The 16,446-nt window shown below is 40.6% G+C and overlaps 1 protein-coding gene across 5 annotated transcripts in view; it reads right to left on the bottom strand.

The window, feature by feature from the left end:
- The window catches only part of MAP2K5 (mitogen-activated protein kinase kinase 5), a 263,644-nt gene that overhangs the window by 90,611 nt on the left and 156,587 nt on the right, over nucleotides 1-16,446 (bottom strand). For all 5 annotated transcript variants that reach the window (XM_068554385.1, XM_068554405.1, XM_068554395.1 and 2 more), the window contains exon 16: nucleotides 9,442-9,513. In XM_068554385.1, the coding sequence (XP_068410486.1) occupies nucleotides 9,442-9,513 (72 nt within the window). The remainder of the gene's footprint in view (nucleotides 1-9,441; nucleotides 9,514-16,446) is intronic.

Below are 16,446 nucleotides of genomic sequence, written 5' to 3'. Positions count from 1 at the left end.
ACTTCTACCCACTTTCCTATACAATCTTCCGCTGAAATTTCCTTTGTCTTTGGACCCTTCAGCTTTAATTCTTCTGCCATCTGATAGTTTTCAGCAGAAACTTCTGATCAACAGGTAAGATATTTCACTAGATGGAGCAGCAGATAACATATTATAGTAAGATTCAATGTCCACTCGTGTTCTGGACAATAATTATAAAAAGGAAGAGGAGAAAAAAATCAATATTTGAGTGGTGCACACCAAATGCCAAGTTTTTATGGTCGAGAGAAGCTGACAGCAGCTGCTTAGAGGGCATCCAGAGCCATCCGTCACCCCTCAGACCAGGTTCATAATCACCAGGGGCTAGAAAGGCAAACAAAGCTGCAGCTGTAGACCCACGAGAGACAGTTGTGTCTCTGGAAACTTTTTTTTTTTGTAGGGAGAGCGGGGAATAGGTTCTTCTGTATATTTAGAAGCAGGAACCAAGTCTAGGTCATGCTCCATAATTCTTTTCACCTGGTGAACATCCAATACCTAGATGTTATTTCGAAGAGAAGCTTACTTCTCAAAGTAATTTAATGGGGTTGTTACTGTTAGATGAAAGTATTTATTAAAAAGCCTAGAATACTGAAATTGCCTTCTCTCAAAAAAATAAGTGTTTACTATTATTGTTTATCATCTGCCTCCTTCATTATATTGTAGGTTCAACAAGGAAAGGGAACATACCTATTTTATTTACTAATGTGTCCCCAGCACCTAGTAAAGTATTTGGCACATAAAAAGTGTTCAATAAATATTTGAGGAATGACTTCTAATGTTACCTTTGCTCCACAGCTAAGAGGCTGACACTTAGAGTGGCAAAATGACTTGGCCAAGATAACACTGATTTTAAGTGGTGGCGTCAACATTTCTGGTTAACGCAAGATGTGAGCTCTTTAACAGTTCAAGGATTAGGACGATAGCCTTAATATCTGAAAATATATCATAGAAAGAAAATGACATACTCTTCACCACACTTCTCCAGAAACTTCTGTCAAAGGTACTGGGCTGGGTGATCCATGTCACTTTTTCAATACTTTTATTTTCATTTTACACAGCTCACTATACTTTATGTGTTTGCTTGTAAATGTAGAAAATCACACTGCATTTTCTTGATATCTAATGAGTCTTATCTGATATCCATTAAACAGTATGTATAAAGGTAAAATCAAAAAAATTAGACGTGTTAACAGCTTTTCACAGTTCCGTAAGACAAGGTAGTTACATCCAACTATTTGTACATTTTACCCTAAATTTTCCTTGGGACAATTCTATTACATATGTCTACAGAGAATTCAATAATTTTCTATTCTCCTACAAAAACCCACTTTCTCTGGGCAAAAGCACTGACATACGTCATTTAGAAAAAAGTTAGGGCTTTTCTTTTTCTTCTGTAGAAATACTAAGAAGAAGGCCATCTGAAATGACATACAAATATTTCTCTCATGTTATAAAATTAAAATTGAAACATTTCTATTGATGATTTCCTCCCCTTTGTTTTCTCTGTTCTTTCTTCCTGAAACTTCTGTTTTTCACGTTAGACTTCCTAACCTGGTTCTCTAATTTTTTTTTTTTTTGGCTGCGGTGGGTCTTTGTTGCTGCGCGCGGGCTTTCTCTAGTTGAGGTGAGTGGGGGCCACTCTTTGTTGCGGTGCGTGGGCTTCTCATTGTGGTAGCTGCTCTTCATGTTGCGGCGCACGGGCTCCAGGCACGTGGGCTTCAGTAGTTGTGGCTCGCGGGCTCTAGAGTGCAGGCTCAGTAGTTGTGGTGCATGGGCTTATTAGTTGCTTGGTGGCATGTGGGATCTTCCTGGACCAGGGATCAAACCTGTGTCCCCTGCATTGGCAGGCGGATTCTTAACCACTGCACCACCTGGGAAGTCCCTGGTTCTCTAACTTTTAATTCTCCATTTGTTGTTGTCATCTGAAAGTTCCTTTGTTACAGCAGCCTGTTCTTGTTTCCTAGATGCAACATTTTCTCCTATCCCTCTGAGAATATTATAGTTCATTTGAATTTTTCTCCCCTGCATAGTGTCCAAGCCCTCCAAATTGCTTTCTTTTTCAGTTATTTTAGGTCTCTGTTCTTACCTGAAAAGCCTTCCTCAAATGTTTTGCTAAGAGTAAGGCACTACAAATCTGACTAGTAACTCTGTGCTTGTGAGTGGAGCCTGTAGGCTGAGGTAACGCGATCTAGCTGGACTGTTTCCCTGGAAAACTCCCAATGCCTGGATCTTTAAGGCCTCTTGGTCACATTTCCCTAAAGAAAGTCTCCTCCAGTAACCTTCCTGAAAAGTAATCTTGGCTGCTAGTGTCCCAGGAACAGGGTGTGGTAAGACAGCTGGGAGTCTCCACATTTAGAATCTAAACTTTCACTTAATGCCTCTGCGCTCAGTAATGGAACCCAGCCTTCTACACTGCCAGGTATCACTTATTTTTTTCTCAGAGAAACTCCTCTACTCAGTCTTGTGTTAGGGCTGGGGAAGGGTGACTGTCTGCTCATGCTGAGTTAGGCAAAGAAGGTGTGGGTCGAACAGCTTAACTGTTTCTCAGACATCTTTAAGACAATTCTCTTCTCTGGCCCCACCTCTACTCCTAAGTTCCAGATACCTGGGACCACCAATTCCTGAGCCTTCTGGGTAGTTTAAAGGAAATCAGGTGCTTCTTTCTTCCTCTACTGCTGGCTTAGGATTTCTTTCTTCCTCTACTGCTGGCTTAGGATTTCAACACTCACGGTTCTGCTAAGTCATGTACTGTTGTCCATCTGCTTTCCCACATTCAAAATTTGATTGCTGTTGTCTCCTTTCATTTTTTAATAAAATTTTTTAAATTTTTTGGCCACACCATGCGGCATGTGGGATCCTAGCTCCCCGACCACGGATCGAATCTGTGCCCCCCTGCACTGGAAGCGCAGAGTCTTAACCACTGGACCGCCAGGGAAGTCCCTCTTTTCCCTTTCTTTATGGTAATAAGCCTTAAAAAAAAAAAAAATCCCTTCACGGTAATTTTTAGTGGAGTTTGAGGTGAGAGTGGAAGATAACGCATGCATTCCATGCTTTAACCAAATTAGTAGGCTTTTTGAACCATATGTAAACATTTCAAAAAGTAATTCCTCTGAAAGAGAGGGGATAATGGCTTAATTTTCTCATTGTGCCCTTTCCAGAAGCTCTGAAACAGAGCTCCCATCTAAAGGCCACGAGAGATTAAGTGATTTATCCAACGATCTATAGTGTATGCTGGCTGAAGTGGAATTAGAATCTAGGTCTGATACTCTGGCAAACAGAAAACTCCTCTTCACACGCAAAACATTTGTGATCTATTCAGCAAATGTTTGTGAGCACTTATGGTAAAGGCTTTGTCAAACGTGAACTCTGATCTTTATTGTCAGAAACTGCTTTAAAACCATTACAGAAGTATGAAAAAATTGAGCCCCAAAGATTTCTTGAGTACTCACTAGGGCAGTGAAATTGTGCTAGAGAGTGTAGGAGATTATGAGAGAATCAGATTTAAATCCTGTCATAAGGAACTATGACACAGCTATAAATTAATATAATACAAAGTGGAAAACGCACATGCCACAAGGAAGATGTAGATGAAGGTCAGAAGGAGAAATTACTTTCAGCTGGAGAGATCAGAGCTGGTGTTATAAAGGATGTGTATTTAAATTGTATCTTGGGGAGAAGAAGAAAATGATATTCCATGTAGAGTGAACAGCATAGTATTCCTTGAATATTTTTAACTTGGTAAAGGTAATTTTGAAGCTCACAAGAATAACTCTGTCAAAACAACAGAACCCATCAAATCTTTAGAAGATGGTGCTACTTTGATGACAATGACCTTGTGTGACTCTCTGAATGTGTTCTTCACCTATCTAGACACATTTTTCTAAGCCATGGACCTTGCTTTCATCATTTAACACATCATTCAAACGACTTCAGTAAAACAGTGATCACGCTGAAGAGGGGTCTCAGAGGACTAGATGACACTCCAATTAACCAAGCGCATCGAGCCAGATTGTTCTATGCTTTGGACTCAAGAGACTGGTGGAGAGAGGAGGCAAACAAAGGCAGAAAGAGCGAGGACCCAAGTGAAAAGAGCAAAATGCATGCGCTAAAGACAGGGCTTTCAGTCTGACTCCTGTGGAAAAAGCCTATCAGATTATTCACCACCGACCTTAATAAGGTTTACAATAGCCCGCCAAAGAGAATCACAAACCAGAACATGTACTTGGAGAGCTCATACTCAGTGAGAACAAGAACACTGCAAGACTGACCTGGTGCCTTTTTAGATGTGTGTGCGTCCTCCTGAGTGCTGCAAACACAAGGCTAGAGGAGGGCGTGTGTTGACTTCTTTTTTGACCCAATTAGGACCAACTCAAAAATCCAGCTTTTCCAAATATGACTGCTTACTTCCCTCCCACAGATTTGTGTTGTGACTTGAATGACACAAGAATATGAATGGATTAACTAATTAGTAAGAAGCAACAGTGGGACCTTCTCCTCAAGCCATTCATTCTATGGGAGAAGAGAGAAGCAATGCACAGCCTGTGAAATTAAGAAATTCTGCCCTAAAATGTTTTAGGTACTCCTTACCCCTAGAAATTAAAATCATCAAACTTGGTAAGACAAGCCCTTACTATGTACACACTCATTTTCGTTTTAAAGTTTAGCCCTGAAGTCTTGAATAGCAGCAGCCAGGGTGAATAGTCCTAAAAATCACCCAGTCCACTGAATCAGTGCGAGCTTTCTCCAAGAGTCAAACAAATATTCTGGGGCACGATTAATCTTCCCAGTTTGTCCTAGTTCAGAAATTTTGTACTCTTGTTGGTGACTCTCGCTTCTTTTTTCTTCTCTTCTTTTTTGCCTTTTCACACTGATTCTTGTCATGAAGGCTCAAGGAAGAAGTGCAATTAATTCCACGTGGGTTTTGATCTTTACTTCATTCTATAACTAATCCACATGAGGAGAGCTACAACACATTTAAGGATCTGAAAACCATAAACAAAAAACATAGAAAGGGGCCAAAATCTTTACATGTAGTAAAACTGCTGTGCTCTAGTCAAGTTGAATAATCTCACTTTTTTCCCTTCTTAAGGGTATTTCCATCTTTATGTAACTTCTCCCAACTCCAAATGCTATATACAGCTGACAAAATCCTGGAAAAGAAGCACTTTATGCAGAATTGAGAGGAGATGGGGGCAGTTCTGTCCCTGGATAAGGAGATAGTCTGATATTAAAGATTCTTTGCTTAAGGCACAAATGTACCTGTGACTTTTTTAATGGCACATTTTAGCTGCACGCCGCATCATCTTTTATGAAAGAGTGTGGCGAGAGGCCTTGTTATGAGTCCCCAAGGGGACTGTGACAGCACATTAACAAGGGAAGGGGCAGTACGAAGAAGGCAAGCAAGGGTGAACCTTGTATTTTAGGAGTTTAAAGCAAGGAAGGCAGCCTTCTAACTCTTGCATCACCAAACCTCAGGGATTTTATGGAATTTAAGGAATTTGGTGGGGGGAGTGCTGGGTAGAGGTAGAAGGGATAGAAAACTCTGGTTCCCATTTTGTCTCTATTTGATTCTTGTATAATTTCAGGAAACTTCCTTTGCTCAGTTTCCTATATTTTTATCCCATTTGTTTTTTTACCACCCGGTACCCTAGGGGAATAAACTGACTGACTCAAAACACTTTGAGGAAGGTATCCGCACAAATAGGTAGACCTTGCATACCTAGACATTTGCTCTCTCCTGAAGGGTTTACAAAGATCCACCTTAGAGTGTGCTGGGGGGTGGGAGGGGCTCCTCCATCTTTTCTTTCTTTCTCCCAGGGGCAACTCCCTTCAAGACAACCCAGCTCAACCGTCAACTCCTTTGAGAAACCTGCCGCCCTCCCAACCTTTGTGGCTGAGAGTACTTCATAAACATCTTTACTAACAACGCTATCACACTGCTCTGGGCTTTAGGTGTCTGTCTTCTCTATCAGAGGCAGTCTTTTCTCAGCTTTGTGTGCTCCACTCTCCAAGGCTTAGCAAGTGGTAAGTGCTTAAATAGTAATTACTGAATGAATGAAAGTTTCTACTCTTTGGAGTGTGTACCTAGAAAGGGAACCTTTCACTTTTAAAAGTGAGGATAAACAGAAGAGAAGCAATTCTTCTGTGAAGATGGTGACTATGTTTCAGAACACAATTTGTTACTCAGAATTTTAAAATGCTATTGAGATTCACACTTCTCTCAATCTACAGTGATTTTAAACAGGATTTATCGCATCTATTCCAAGAACACTGTGGTGAAAACAAAGAAGAAACTGGCTCTTCAGTACTTTTTTGGACCAACTTCCCACTCTCTTCAGGTAATGGTCTCGTCACATCTGCTCCTAAAAAAAAAGAACCTTGGGGTTCTCTTCATTATTGAATCACACACAATTTCTTATCTATGGGCTCAAAACCTCCGACTCCCATTCCCTATCACATATTTTTTGTTACCTTGTACCCCAAATGAATCTGGTATATAACACATTCCGGGGCCTTACTCTCCTGTCTAAAGACCTACTCCACCACCTGTGTTTGGTCATCTGTTCTCACCTGCCTGTCTGGTGGAGCATAAACTCCCAGAATACAGAGACTATGATCACACAGTTCCTTTCAAAAGCATTTAGTTAAGCATCGCACACAAAGAGGTGCTCAACAACCCTTTCTGATGATCATAATCAGACTGCACTTTACATCCTCTAAGGCTGTCTCCTCCTCCTTCTGATCTAACATCTGGCTCCTCACCAACCATTTTAAAATGCAGTGAGCAGGGAAACACCTAACCCTTCTTGGCCCTCACTCCTGACCAGTGGTCCTTCTCTACTCTCCACTTTACTACATGAGCCAACACGCTCCTTCTGGCATTCAGGTGTCTCACACTCAATGATGACACTTTTTCACACTGTTCCTTACACCTTAATCCTCCTCAATCTTACAGTGTCAATGAGTCTGTTTTCTCCAGTCTTCTGAAGACCGTTCAATAGTTTACCTCCAGGATAAATGAACACGATCAACAAAACCCAAATACATCAATGGCAATCTCGCTCCCGAAATGACAGAGTCTCTTTTTATTACTCTTTGTATCCCTAGCACCCAGCAAAATACTGGCAGACATATATGTCAATACGCAACATAAATATGTGCTATTTATTAAGCATCTATCTATCTATCCATCTACTCATATACCTACCTACCTACCTATCTTAACTGATCTCCCTGTTTCCATGACTGCCCCTCTATATTCTGTGCTCCACAGAGCACCCCATCCTCCTCTGAAAATATAACTCAGATCATTTACTCTCAGAGTAACATCTAAAGTCCCTACCATGGCCTACAAGGCTGCATATGATCTGGCCCCCGGCTACCGCTCTGACTGTATTTTTTCCCATTTTTCCCTTTCTAACTCCACTCTAGTCACCTGGGTCTCTCTGCTTTCCTTAAACATGCCAAACACACTCGAGCTTAGCACCTTTGTATCTGCTGTTGCCTGATGGCCCCCTCACCATTCCAGTCTCTGCTCAAAGGCTGTTTTATCAGAAAGGACTACTCCACTTCATTTTTTCCCTTAGGACTTACCACCGCCTGACAAATTATATATTTAGTTTTCCTTCTGTTTTTTGTACTTAATGCCCCACCCCTCACCAAATGCAACTCCATTAGAATCAAGAATGGAGTGTCCGTCATTACTATATCCCCACTGCCTATCTAGTAGATATAGCAGGAGCTCAATACATGGATGAAGAAACAAATGTGGAAGGAAGGAATGGTGAATATGTATGCGTGCTCTAAATCTTAAATCTATTAGTTACACTGTCTGACAGTATTGCTATGCCTCTGCATATTGTTAATTCACACAATTCTAGAGTTGTTGCAGAAAGCTGAAGAAAGACAAGAACAGACTGCTTAGAGTCACAGAATGTTAGTCTGGAAAGGGGCTTAGAGATCACTATTTTACAGATGAAGAAACTGAGACCCACAGTGAGGGACAGTGGCTTGCACAGGGCCACCTAGAAAAGCAGTAGCAAAGCTGGACCTGCAATCCAGGTCTTTCATTCCCAGTCTACGAGTCTTATCTTTACACCACGTAACTTCTCAAATGTTCTACACTATATCTGGTCTTTTACCAAATACATTCAATGACGATGATTTAAAATATGCAAAAGGAAATTATATAATAGCAAGAGCTGAGCTCCACAGATCAAAAGTACTAGTTTTCTCTGAAACAGGCTAATTGGACAAGCCCTTCAGGATTCTGTTGGGAAACTTAGTTCTGAGCATCTGTCCACCAGTATTGCTAACCTGTCAGCTGATGCATACATATTGTATTTCCTCTTAGATTCTCTTTCATGAAGAAGCAGAAGAATATGGTTTAATAAACATTGAATACTTTATTTTTGCTTTCTTTCTATAGTGCAAGTGAATTGAGTCTGAAGATATCTCCTTAGAAATTCAGCTGCATTCGTGCATTACAAAAATCACAGAAAAAGTATTTGACCAAAAGAAAAAAAGTTGATGAAATTGTGACTGCAACTCATCCATGATCTTGTTTAAGTAGTTCTTTCTACTTTTTAAAGAGTCCTCCTTTATCTGAATCAATGCACATAAGATACAATTCTTGAAGCACTGGTGAATATCCAGACTTTATACTACTGTAATTCACCCTGAGCCAGATGTCCTTCTAATATAAATCCTATGCATTTCCTTATTGATCAAAGATCATTGTACAGAAATCTTAGCACAGACCTCTAGTGGAGCTACATGTAGCATACCAAGATAAAGTCCACTCTAAATACAGCTATAAAGAGTAAAGACATTAAAATTGTGCTAAATGCATACACCTAACCTCCTCCAAATCATATCACACCCTGTCACCCAACACATGATATGATCCTACTGGAACAAGGTGTTTTTTTTTTTCTTTCTAAACAAACATATAGAAGTTATACATCCAAATGAGTAGGGCTGTACTTGTTAATAAAGTAATCACCTCTGGAAGTTATATATGCATTCCAACAAAGCTACTATCACACATAATTTTTCTGGAATTTCTCTTTCAAAACACAGGTTCTCCACATTTAGTGTGCATAAGGATCACACTGGGAACATGTTAATAATGCTGATTCTTAGAAATGTGAATTTAATTGGTTTTAGATGGAGTCTAGGAACCTGTATTTTTAAGAAGCACTCCAGAGAAGTTTTACACAGGTGATCTGTGAGAAATAACACTTTGGAATAGTCAGCTCACAAGCCATGCAAGGGTATCAAAATGAGGACTATTGAGTTAAACTCTGTTTACATATACACATAACACACTGGAGGTTTCATTTTTTTCCAAAATCTTCATTCTTCCTGATAGAACATATTAGTACAGATATACACAGAAGCATCTATTTCCAAACAACATACCTCCATAAAAGAGATTCCTAAGCTCCAGACATCAGAATGGATTCCATATTGCTCCCCTGAAATTCTTTCAGGCTGTAAGAAAACAGAAGGGAGCTTGTGAGTTGATGTAAGCTACTCCAGGAATCACATACGCTAATGTGAGCTCAGTTAAGGCAGAGAACCATCAATATCTGCACAGCACATTATGAAAAGAAAAACAATTTTATATGTATGTGTTTTATATAGATAATACATAGAAACTGTATAGGTAATATAGGTATATTAGATATAATCTCATTGAATCCTCACAAAGACCCTGTGAGGGAAACTTTGTTATAAAGAAAATGAAGGCTCATATTAGTGAAATAATTTAGGCAAGTCTTAAACTAGTAAATGAGCTGAGACTTCAACTCAGACCAAATCCAGTGAGTGGTCTTAGCTGTGGAGTGACAAATTACAGCACAGTATATAATATTATCACTTATTTGCATTTTGAGAGATGGGTCTGAATCACTAGGAATTCTGTTATTTTAAATTTTTTATTTGGAAATAATATTAAACTTATAGGAAAGTTGAAAGATTAAGACTAGTACAAAGAACATCCATATTTCCTTTGCCCAGATTCACCTACTACTCAACATTTCATCCCATTTATCAGGGTTTCTTTTTGATATAAACCAAGGAACAGTTCAAATGGTCCATTTGGGACTCTTGGTCCTCCATTCAAGATATGTAGAAAATACTTGGTCTAACAATTACCTGCACACTCTCTACTTCAGCAGGAATAATTGCATACTGAAGTGGGTGCTGCCTGGTCTCTCTATCCCTCCAGGATTTGGCATTCAGAAACGTACTTCACATAAGTCTTTTGAACGAACACAGGAACAAATGAACAAGAGAAACTGAGGTTTTGCTGAGATGGAATGGTTGCTCAAGGTTACACAGCTAGTCATGGCAGGGCTAGGATCATGACCCACACCCCTTGGCCCCCAGTGCAGTATTCTCTTCTTTGCACCATCCCTGGACTTCTTGGAAGCCACCACAGTCATCATCCTTCAAAAGTTTCCATGAGGGCCCTTACGAGTAACTGGGGTCAGGGTCAGCCTGGTCCACTGCAGACGGAAGAAATGGACATCCACCACTCACCAGCAGGGGATATACCATGAGTGTAGAAGATGTGCGCCAGATACTCTCAGGTGAGTTGGCACAGTCCTACATCTTGGGGAGTCGGCTTAGTTGGGACCCAGAACTTTGTAACCTACTTCCCACTCCCACCTGCGAGGCTATCTCAATGTATTTAATGCCTTCTTCCCCACTTTTCATAAAATTACATAAAGCCCTACCCTGAGGTAGCAGACTGGATTGTCTTATTTCCCTTCCTTTATTTCTTTAATTTGTAAAACCCCTTTCCTACCAAGAATAATTCTTCCCAAGTGTCATGTGACCATTTCTCCCAGCTGCTAACAGATATGGTCATTCCAATCCCCTAATACTTTTTCTTTTATCTTCTAATCCCCCATACCATCACTTTTCAAGGTCCTTGCTCATACCTGAATGAACCCATTATCCATTTCTAGTTAGATCAATACATAATAGGATGCGTTCATATGCAACTGGCCAGCCAGTTACAGGAATAATGCCATCGTCATAATATCAACAACGACATCATCACTCTGTGCATTTATTGAAGAATTTCCATGTGCCAGGCACTGTTCTAAGTGCTTTTCATGCATATTTCACTTCAGACTCATAAACACCCACACTAGACTGGTACTATTATCATCCGCATTTAACAGATAAGGAATATGAGGCACAGAGAGATTTAATTTGTACCCCCTAGAAAAGGATAATAATAGCTATCATTTAATGATCACCTAGTTTGTCCCAGACACTGGGCTAGATACTTCACATCCTCTACACTTCATAACAATCTTACAAATATTATTATTTTAAATTTATTTTATTTATTTATTTTTGGCTGTGTTGGGTCTTCGTTGCCTTGCACGGGCTTTCTCTAGTTGCAGCGAGTGGGGGCTACTCTTCGTTGCGGTGCGTGGGCTTCTCATTGCGGTGGCTTCTCTTGTTGCGGAGCACGGACTCTAGGCGTGCGGGCTTCAGTAGTTGTGGCTCGTGGGCTCTAGAGCACAGGCTTAGTAGTTGTGGCACACGGGCTTAGTTGCTCCGCGGCATGTGGGATCTTCCCAGACCAGGGATTGAACCCGTGACCCATGCATTGGCAGGCAGATTCTTAACCACTGCACTACCAGGGAAGTCCTCTTACAAATATTATTGCCCTAATTTTACAGATGTAAAAACTGAGGCTTAGTAAGATTAGATGACTTGCCAAAGTCTAGAGCTATGGCATTAAGTGTATTATTTAGGTACACAGCCAGGATTCAAATCCAGGTACGTCTAACTGCAAAATCAGGGTTCTTTCCTGTGTGCCAAACTGCCCCCAGAACTAGAAGTCAGAAGAGCCACACACTAGTCTCGATCTGTCAGTATTTCTCAAAATGCAGCCTTGGACTCGTCATTACAGAACTGTCTGAGGTGCTTATTGCAAACGAACTTCCAGTATCAGAATCTCTGGGGATCTTCATTTTAAAAAGTAATTTCTCTGGGTGAATCTTTGGTAAACTCAGCTCTAGTCACTAAACACATCAATGTTTCCTGCAGACGCGATGATCTACCTTCCTCTTCTCTGCTTAGTGAATGTTTCTCCTATGGGCCCTGTTCAACGGCCACCATTTTTTGGTGAAAACTTCCTCCACTCCTCAGGCAGAATTATGAATTCCTGCCTCTGTACTTCTTTAAAATGTCATTCATATCTTTCATATTAATTTGTCGCTGACACAGGTACAAGATAAGTCCCAATACATTCTGAATGTATAGAGTCAGGACCTGATGGCCTAAGGCTGCACAATTCAAATCTGTTCTCACACTTGAGGCCAAAGTGGCCTGCTCTGTCCTCTCCCCTCTAAAACCAAACCAAACTAAACCAAACCAAACCAAACCAATGGCCAGGTATGACACTACTGAGAGAAGATCTGTGATGAACATTTTTCCGTTAAAAAGCAAAAGCTGAGTTACTTTCTGACATGACATTTGTCACTAGTGTGGAAAGTTTAATAAACGGAAAACCATGACTCTTGTCTAAAGCACCTGTAGTAGAGTTAAAGTGTAGGGGAAAAACCCTGGTCTGTTCTTAATGAGAACAGTAAGGAGTGGTGATGATATAAAAAGCAGAGGATTCTTTTCTTTTTTTTTTTTTTTTAATTAATTTATTTATTTATGGCTGTGTTAGGTCTTCATTTCTGTGCGAGGGCTTTCTCTAGTTCCGGCAAGCGGGGGCCACTCCTCATCGCCGTGCGCGGGCCTCTCACTATCGCGGCCTCTCTTGTTGCGGAGCACAGGCTCCAGACGCGCAGGCTCAGTAATTGTGGCTCACGGGCCCAGCCGCTCCGCGGCATGTGGGATCTTCCCAGACCAGGGCTCGAACCCGTGTCCCCTGCATTGGCAGGCAGATTCTCAACCACTGCGCCACCAGGGAAGCCCAAGCAGAGGATTCTAAAAGGGCAGTGGCTCTAAGATGGCATGCACACTCCACCCCTCCACTTACCGCTGTGACTGGGCATTTACCCAGGACCCATATTTAGTTAACTCATTCCAGAATTGTCTCTATTTATAACACAGTACCCTAGGGTTTACTTGTCAAAAGCAGGACGATACCAAGGTACATCCCTTACCTCTTCCCATAAAGGAACTTCTGCTCAGTGTTAGGCTACTCAGAAAATTAACAAAGTATGCACAAATACTTTAGGTTAGTATGTAATCAAAAAGTATATATCATAAACAATAGGGATTTTTTAAAAAAGCCGGCAAGATCACTGTGTGGGTAGTAGAGTACACTGGTTAAACAAGGATTCTGGAGTCACACTGCTCTAACTCAATCTATTTTCCAGTTCACTGATTTTCTCTTCTGCTCCATTCAATATGCTACCAAATAGTGAGTTTTTCATTTTTATCTAGTAGTTTTGTTTGGGACTTTCTCAAATCAAGTATGTCACTTCAAAAATTTTTGATCTAAAGTCTGCTTGCAACTGTTGTTCCTTCATGTTGCTCTGTTTCCTTGTGTGACTAGTTTTCTTTGGCTGCTTGTTAGTTTTTGTTCTTCAAAAAAATTTTTGGAAAGCTTCTCTGAGGCCTAAAGTGGATGTGCCCACCTCAAACAATATTCTCAGCATGAAGCTCCTTTTCTAACTCAAGTCACATATACAAACATCCAGGGTGCAAATCTGTGCCAGAGTTAAGTCTATGGCCACAACTTTCTCCCTTTTCCTTTTTCTCCTGCTGCTCTGCTTGGCTCTGAGAAGCCTTCTCTTTTGTTCCCTGGGATGGGGGAGGAAGAGCACCTTTAACTCTGGTTTGCTTTTATACTGGGGTGGGGGCCTCTTCAGGTTTCCAGCATAATATGGGGAAGATCTTCTCCAAGACCCTCTGCCTTTAGGGAGCCCCCATACCGTTCACAGCTGTAGTAGTACAGGCAAATGTCCTCAGGAATAAGTAGCTTTGGTGCTCTGACATTCTGCTTTCCCTTCTGTTTCAGGTTTCCATCTGAAAACCATCCTGGGAGTTCCCTGTTGTCGTTTTAGCTCTTCAGTGCACTTGAGATGGTTTTTAAAGTATTTTAATTAGCATTTTTCAACAGAAGAGTTGGTCCAAATAACCTAATGTGCTACTACCAGAAACTAGAAGCTGGTGTCCTAATTAAATCTTGACTGTCACTACTTGCCAGCTGAGAATCTGGGCTAAAGTTACTTCACCTTTGGTTTCTTCATCTGCAAAATGAAGACAATAATAACAATATGTATGCTTAATGGAGTTGCCTAAAGATTAAATAAATCCATGTAATATGCTCAATTCAGTAGATGCCACATGGGGATGCTCAGTAAATGTTGGCCTCCTTCCAATCATCACCATCACCAGTACGATCACTGCATGAGCATGGCCAACTGAGTTGTATCACGTAATCTGTATAGGTTATAATCTGGGTAAAGGTAATTTCTAAAACAGGAATAGTCCAGGTAGAAAAGAATGTTCAGGAGATAAGAATAGTTATTTAGACTGACTTTCTGATACCAAAGGACAAGTATCTGCATAAGATTTCTTAATTTCAAAACTTCAGGTATTCATAACAATAATGTCAAACTTTTATATTTGATTTTTAAAAATTGTAATAGGACTTCCCTGGCGGTCCAGTGGTTGGGACTCCGTGCACTGCAGGGGGCGTGGGTTCAATCCCTGGTTGGGGAGCTAGGATCTCTCATGCCGCATGGTGCAGCCAAAAAAAAAAAAAAATATATATATATATATAATACATCACAATGACTGAATAGTGGGCTAAAGTTTCAGGGACTTCTATCTTTATTATTAATTTTTTTAATAGCTTCTTTTTTTATATAAATTTATTTATTTTATTTACTTATTTATTTTTGGCTGTGTTGGGTCTTTGTTGCTGCGCACGGGCTTTCTCTAGTTGCGGCAAGCGGGGGCTACTCTTCATTGCGGTGTGCGGGCTTCTCATTGCAGTGGCTTCTTTTGTTTCAGAGCATGGGCTCTAGGCGTGCGGGCTTCAGTAGTTGTGGCACTCGGGCTCAGCAGTTGTGGCTCGTGGGCTCAGCAGTTGTGGCTCGTGGGCTCTAGAATGCAGGCTCAGTAGTTGTGGCACACGGGCTTAGTTGCTCCGTGGCATGTGGGATCTTCCCAGACCAGGACTCAAACCTGTGTCCCCTGAATTGGCAGGCGGATTCATAACCACTGCACCACCAGGTAAGTCCCCTTCTATCTTTAAAATAGAGTAAAAGTTCTAGTAATCAGAATTTCCAAGAAATGATTTAATTTAATATAAACCACCAAAGCCTTTGGACCCCTTTTGTAATCCTTCTGGATGAAATTCTTTTAAAATATAGTTGAAAATATTTCTTGCTTTGGATTAAAATGTCCATTAAACCTAATTACCTGCCCCTAAGATGTAACGTGTCCTTGAACACGCCACTTCAGTTTTTGGGTCTCAGTATCCTCATTGGTCAATGAGGAAGTGGGACCAGATGACTTTCCAAGTCTCCTACAAGACCCACTGTTTAACGTGTCCCTAAATTGTTACTGTTTTTTGGTTTGTTTTCATGACCTAACGATGTCAGAAAAGCCTCCCTATCTTTATCCTAATTACCATTTTCTTATACCTTACATTTCAGATTGTAGGAGAAGTAAGACTGTTCACACATGCAGGGCTATTTCTTGGATTTATTTTCTTTTCAATATTTGAGCAGTCTAGTTGGTTATATTTGAGTCATCTGGGGGTCTTCTATACTTTATCACGCAAGTAAGATACAAAAAAGTTAAATGCTCTGCTTATAATTAGTGAACAAGTCATTTTTGGAATGCAACTTTCATGAACTGATTCATTCATTTAGCACCATGTGAAGGACTGGATATAGAGAATGAGTAGAATAAACCCTGCCCTGTGAAAGTCCTAATCTAGATTTGGAGAGACACATAAATAATTTGGATAGAGTGAGAGGTACAGCAGTTAAAAGTTCAGTCTCTGGAGGCTGATTATGTAGGTTTCACTCCTCACTCTGCCACTTACTAGCTGTATGAACCTGGGTAAGTCACTTAACTTCTCTATCCCTTGGTGCCTTCATCTGTAAAAGGACAATAATATTACCTACCTCATAGGGTTGTTGTGAGGATTTAAAGAGATAATACATGTAAAGGTTTAAAAGAGTGACTGGCACACAGTTCTAATTAAGTGTTGGCTATTATTATCATTGTTATTATCACTGTACAGAAACAGGTATGAATATAAAGTGAGAGAAATGGATATAAAACGAGGGCATTACATCAGATGACCTCAAATTGTATATTCTCACAATCTATTACTGTCCTCTACCCCAGCAGTCCCCAACCTTTTTGGCACCAGGGACCGGTTTCGTGGAAGACAATTTTTCCACGGACAGGGGTGGG

Source organism: Eschrichtius robustus, chromosome 1, assembly GCF_028021215.1.
Source record: "Eschrichtius robustus isolate mEscRob2 chromosome 1, mEscRob2.pri, whole genome shotgun sequence".
Lineage (NCBI taxonomy): Eukaryota > Metazoa > Chordata > Mammalia > Artiodactyla > Eschrichtiidae > Eschrichtius > Eschrichtius robustus.
Note: the sequence above shows the minus strand (reverse complement) of the source record. Positions and strands in the feature narration are given on the sequence as shown.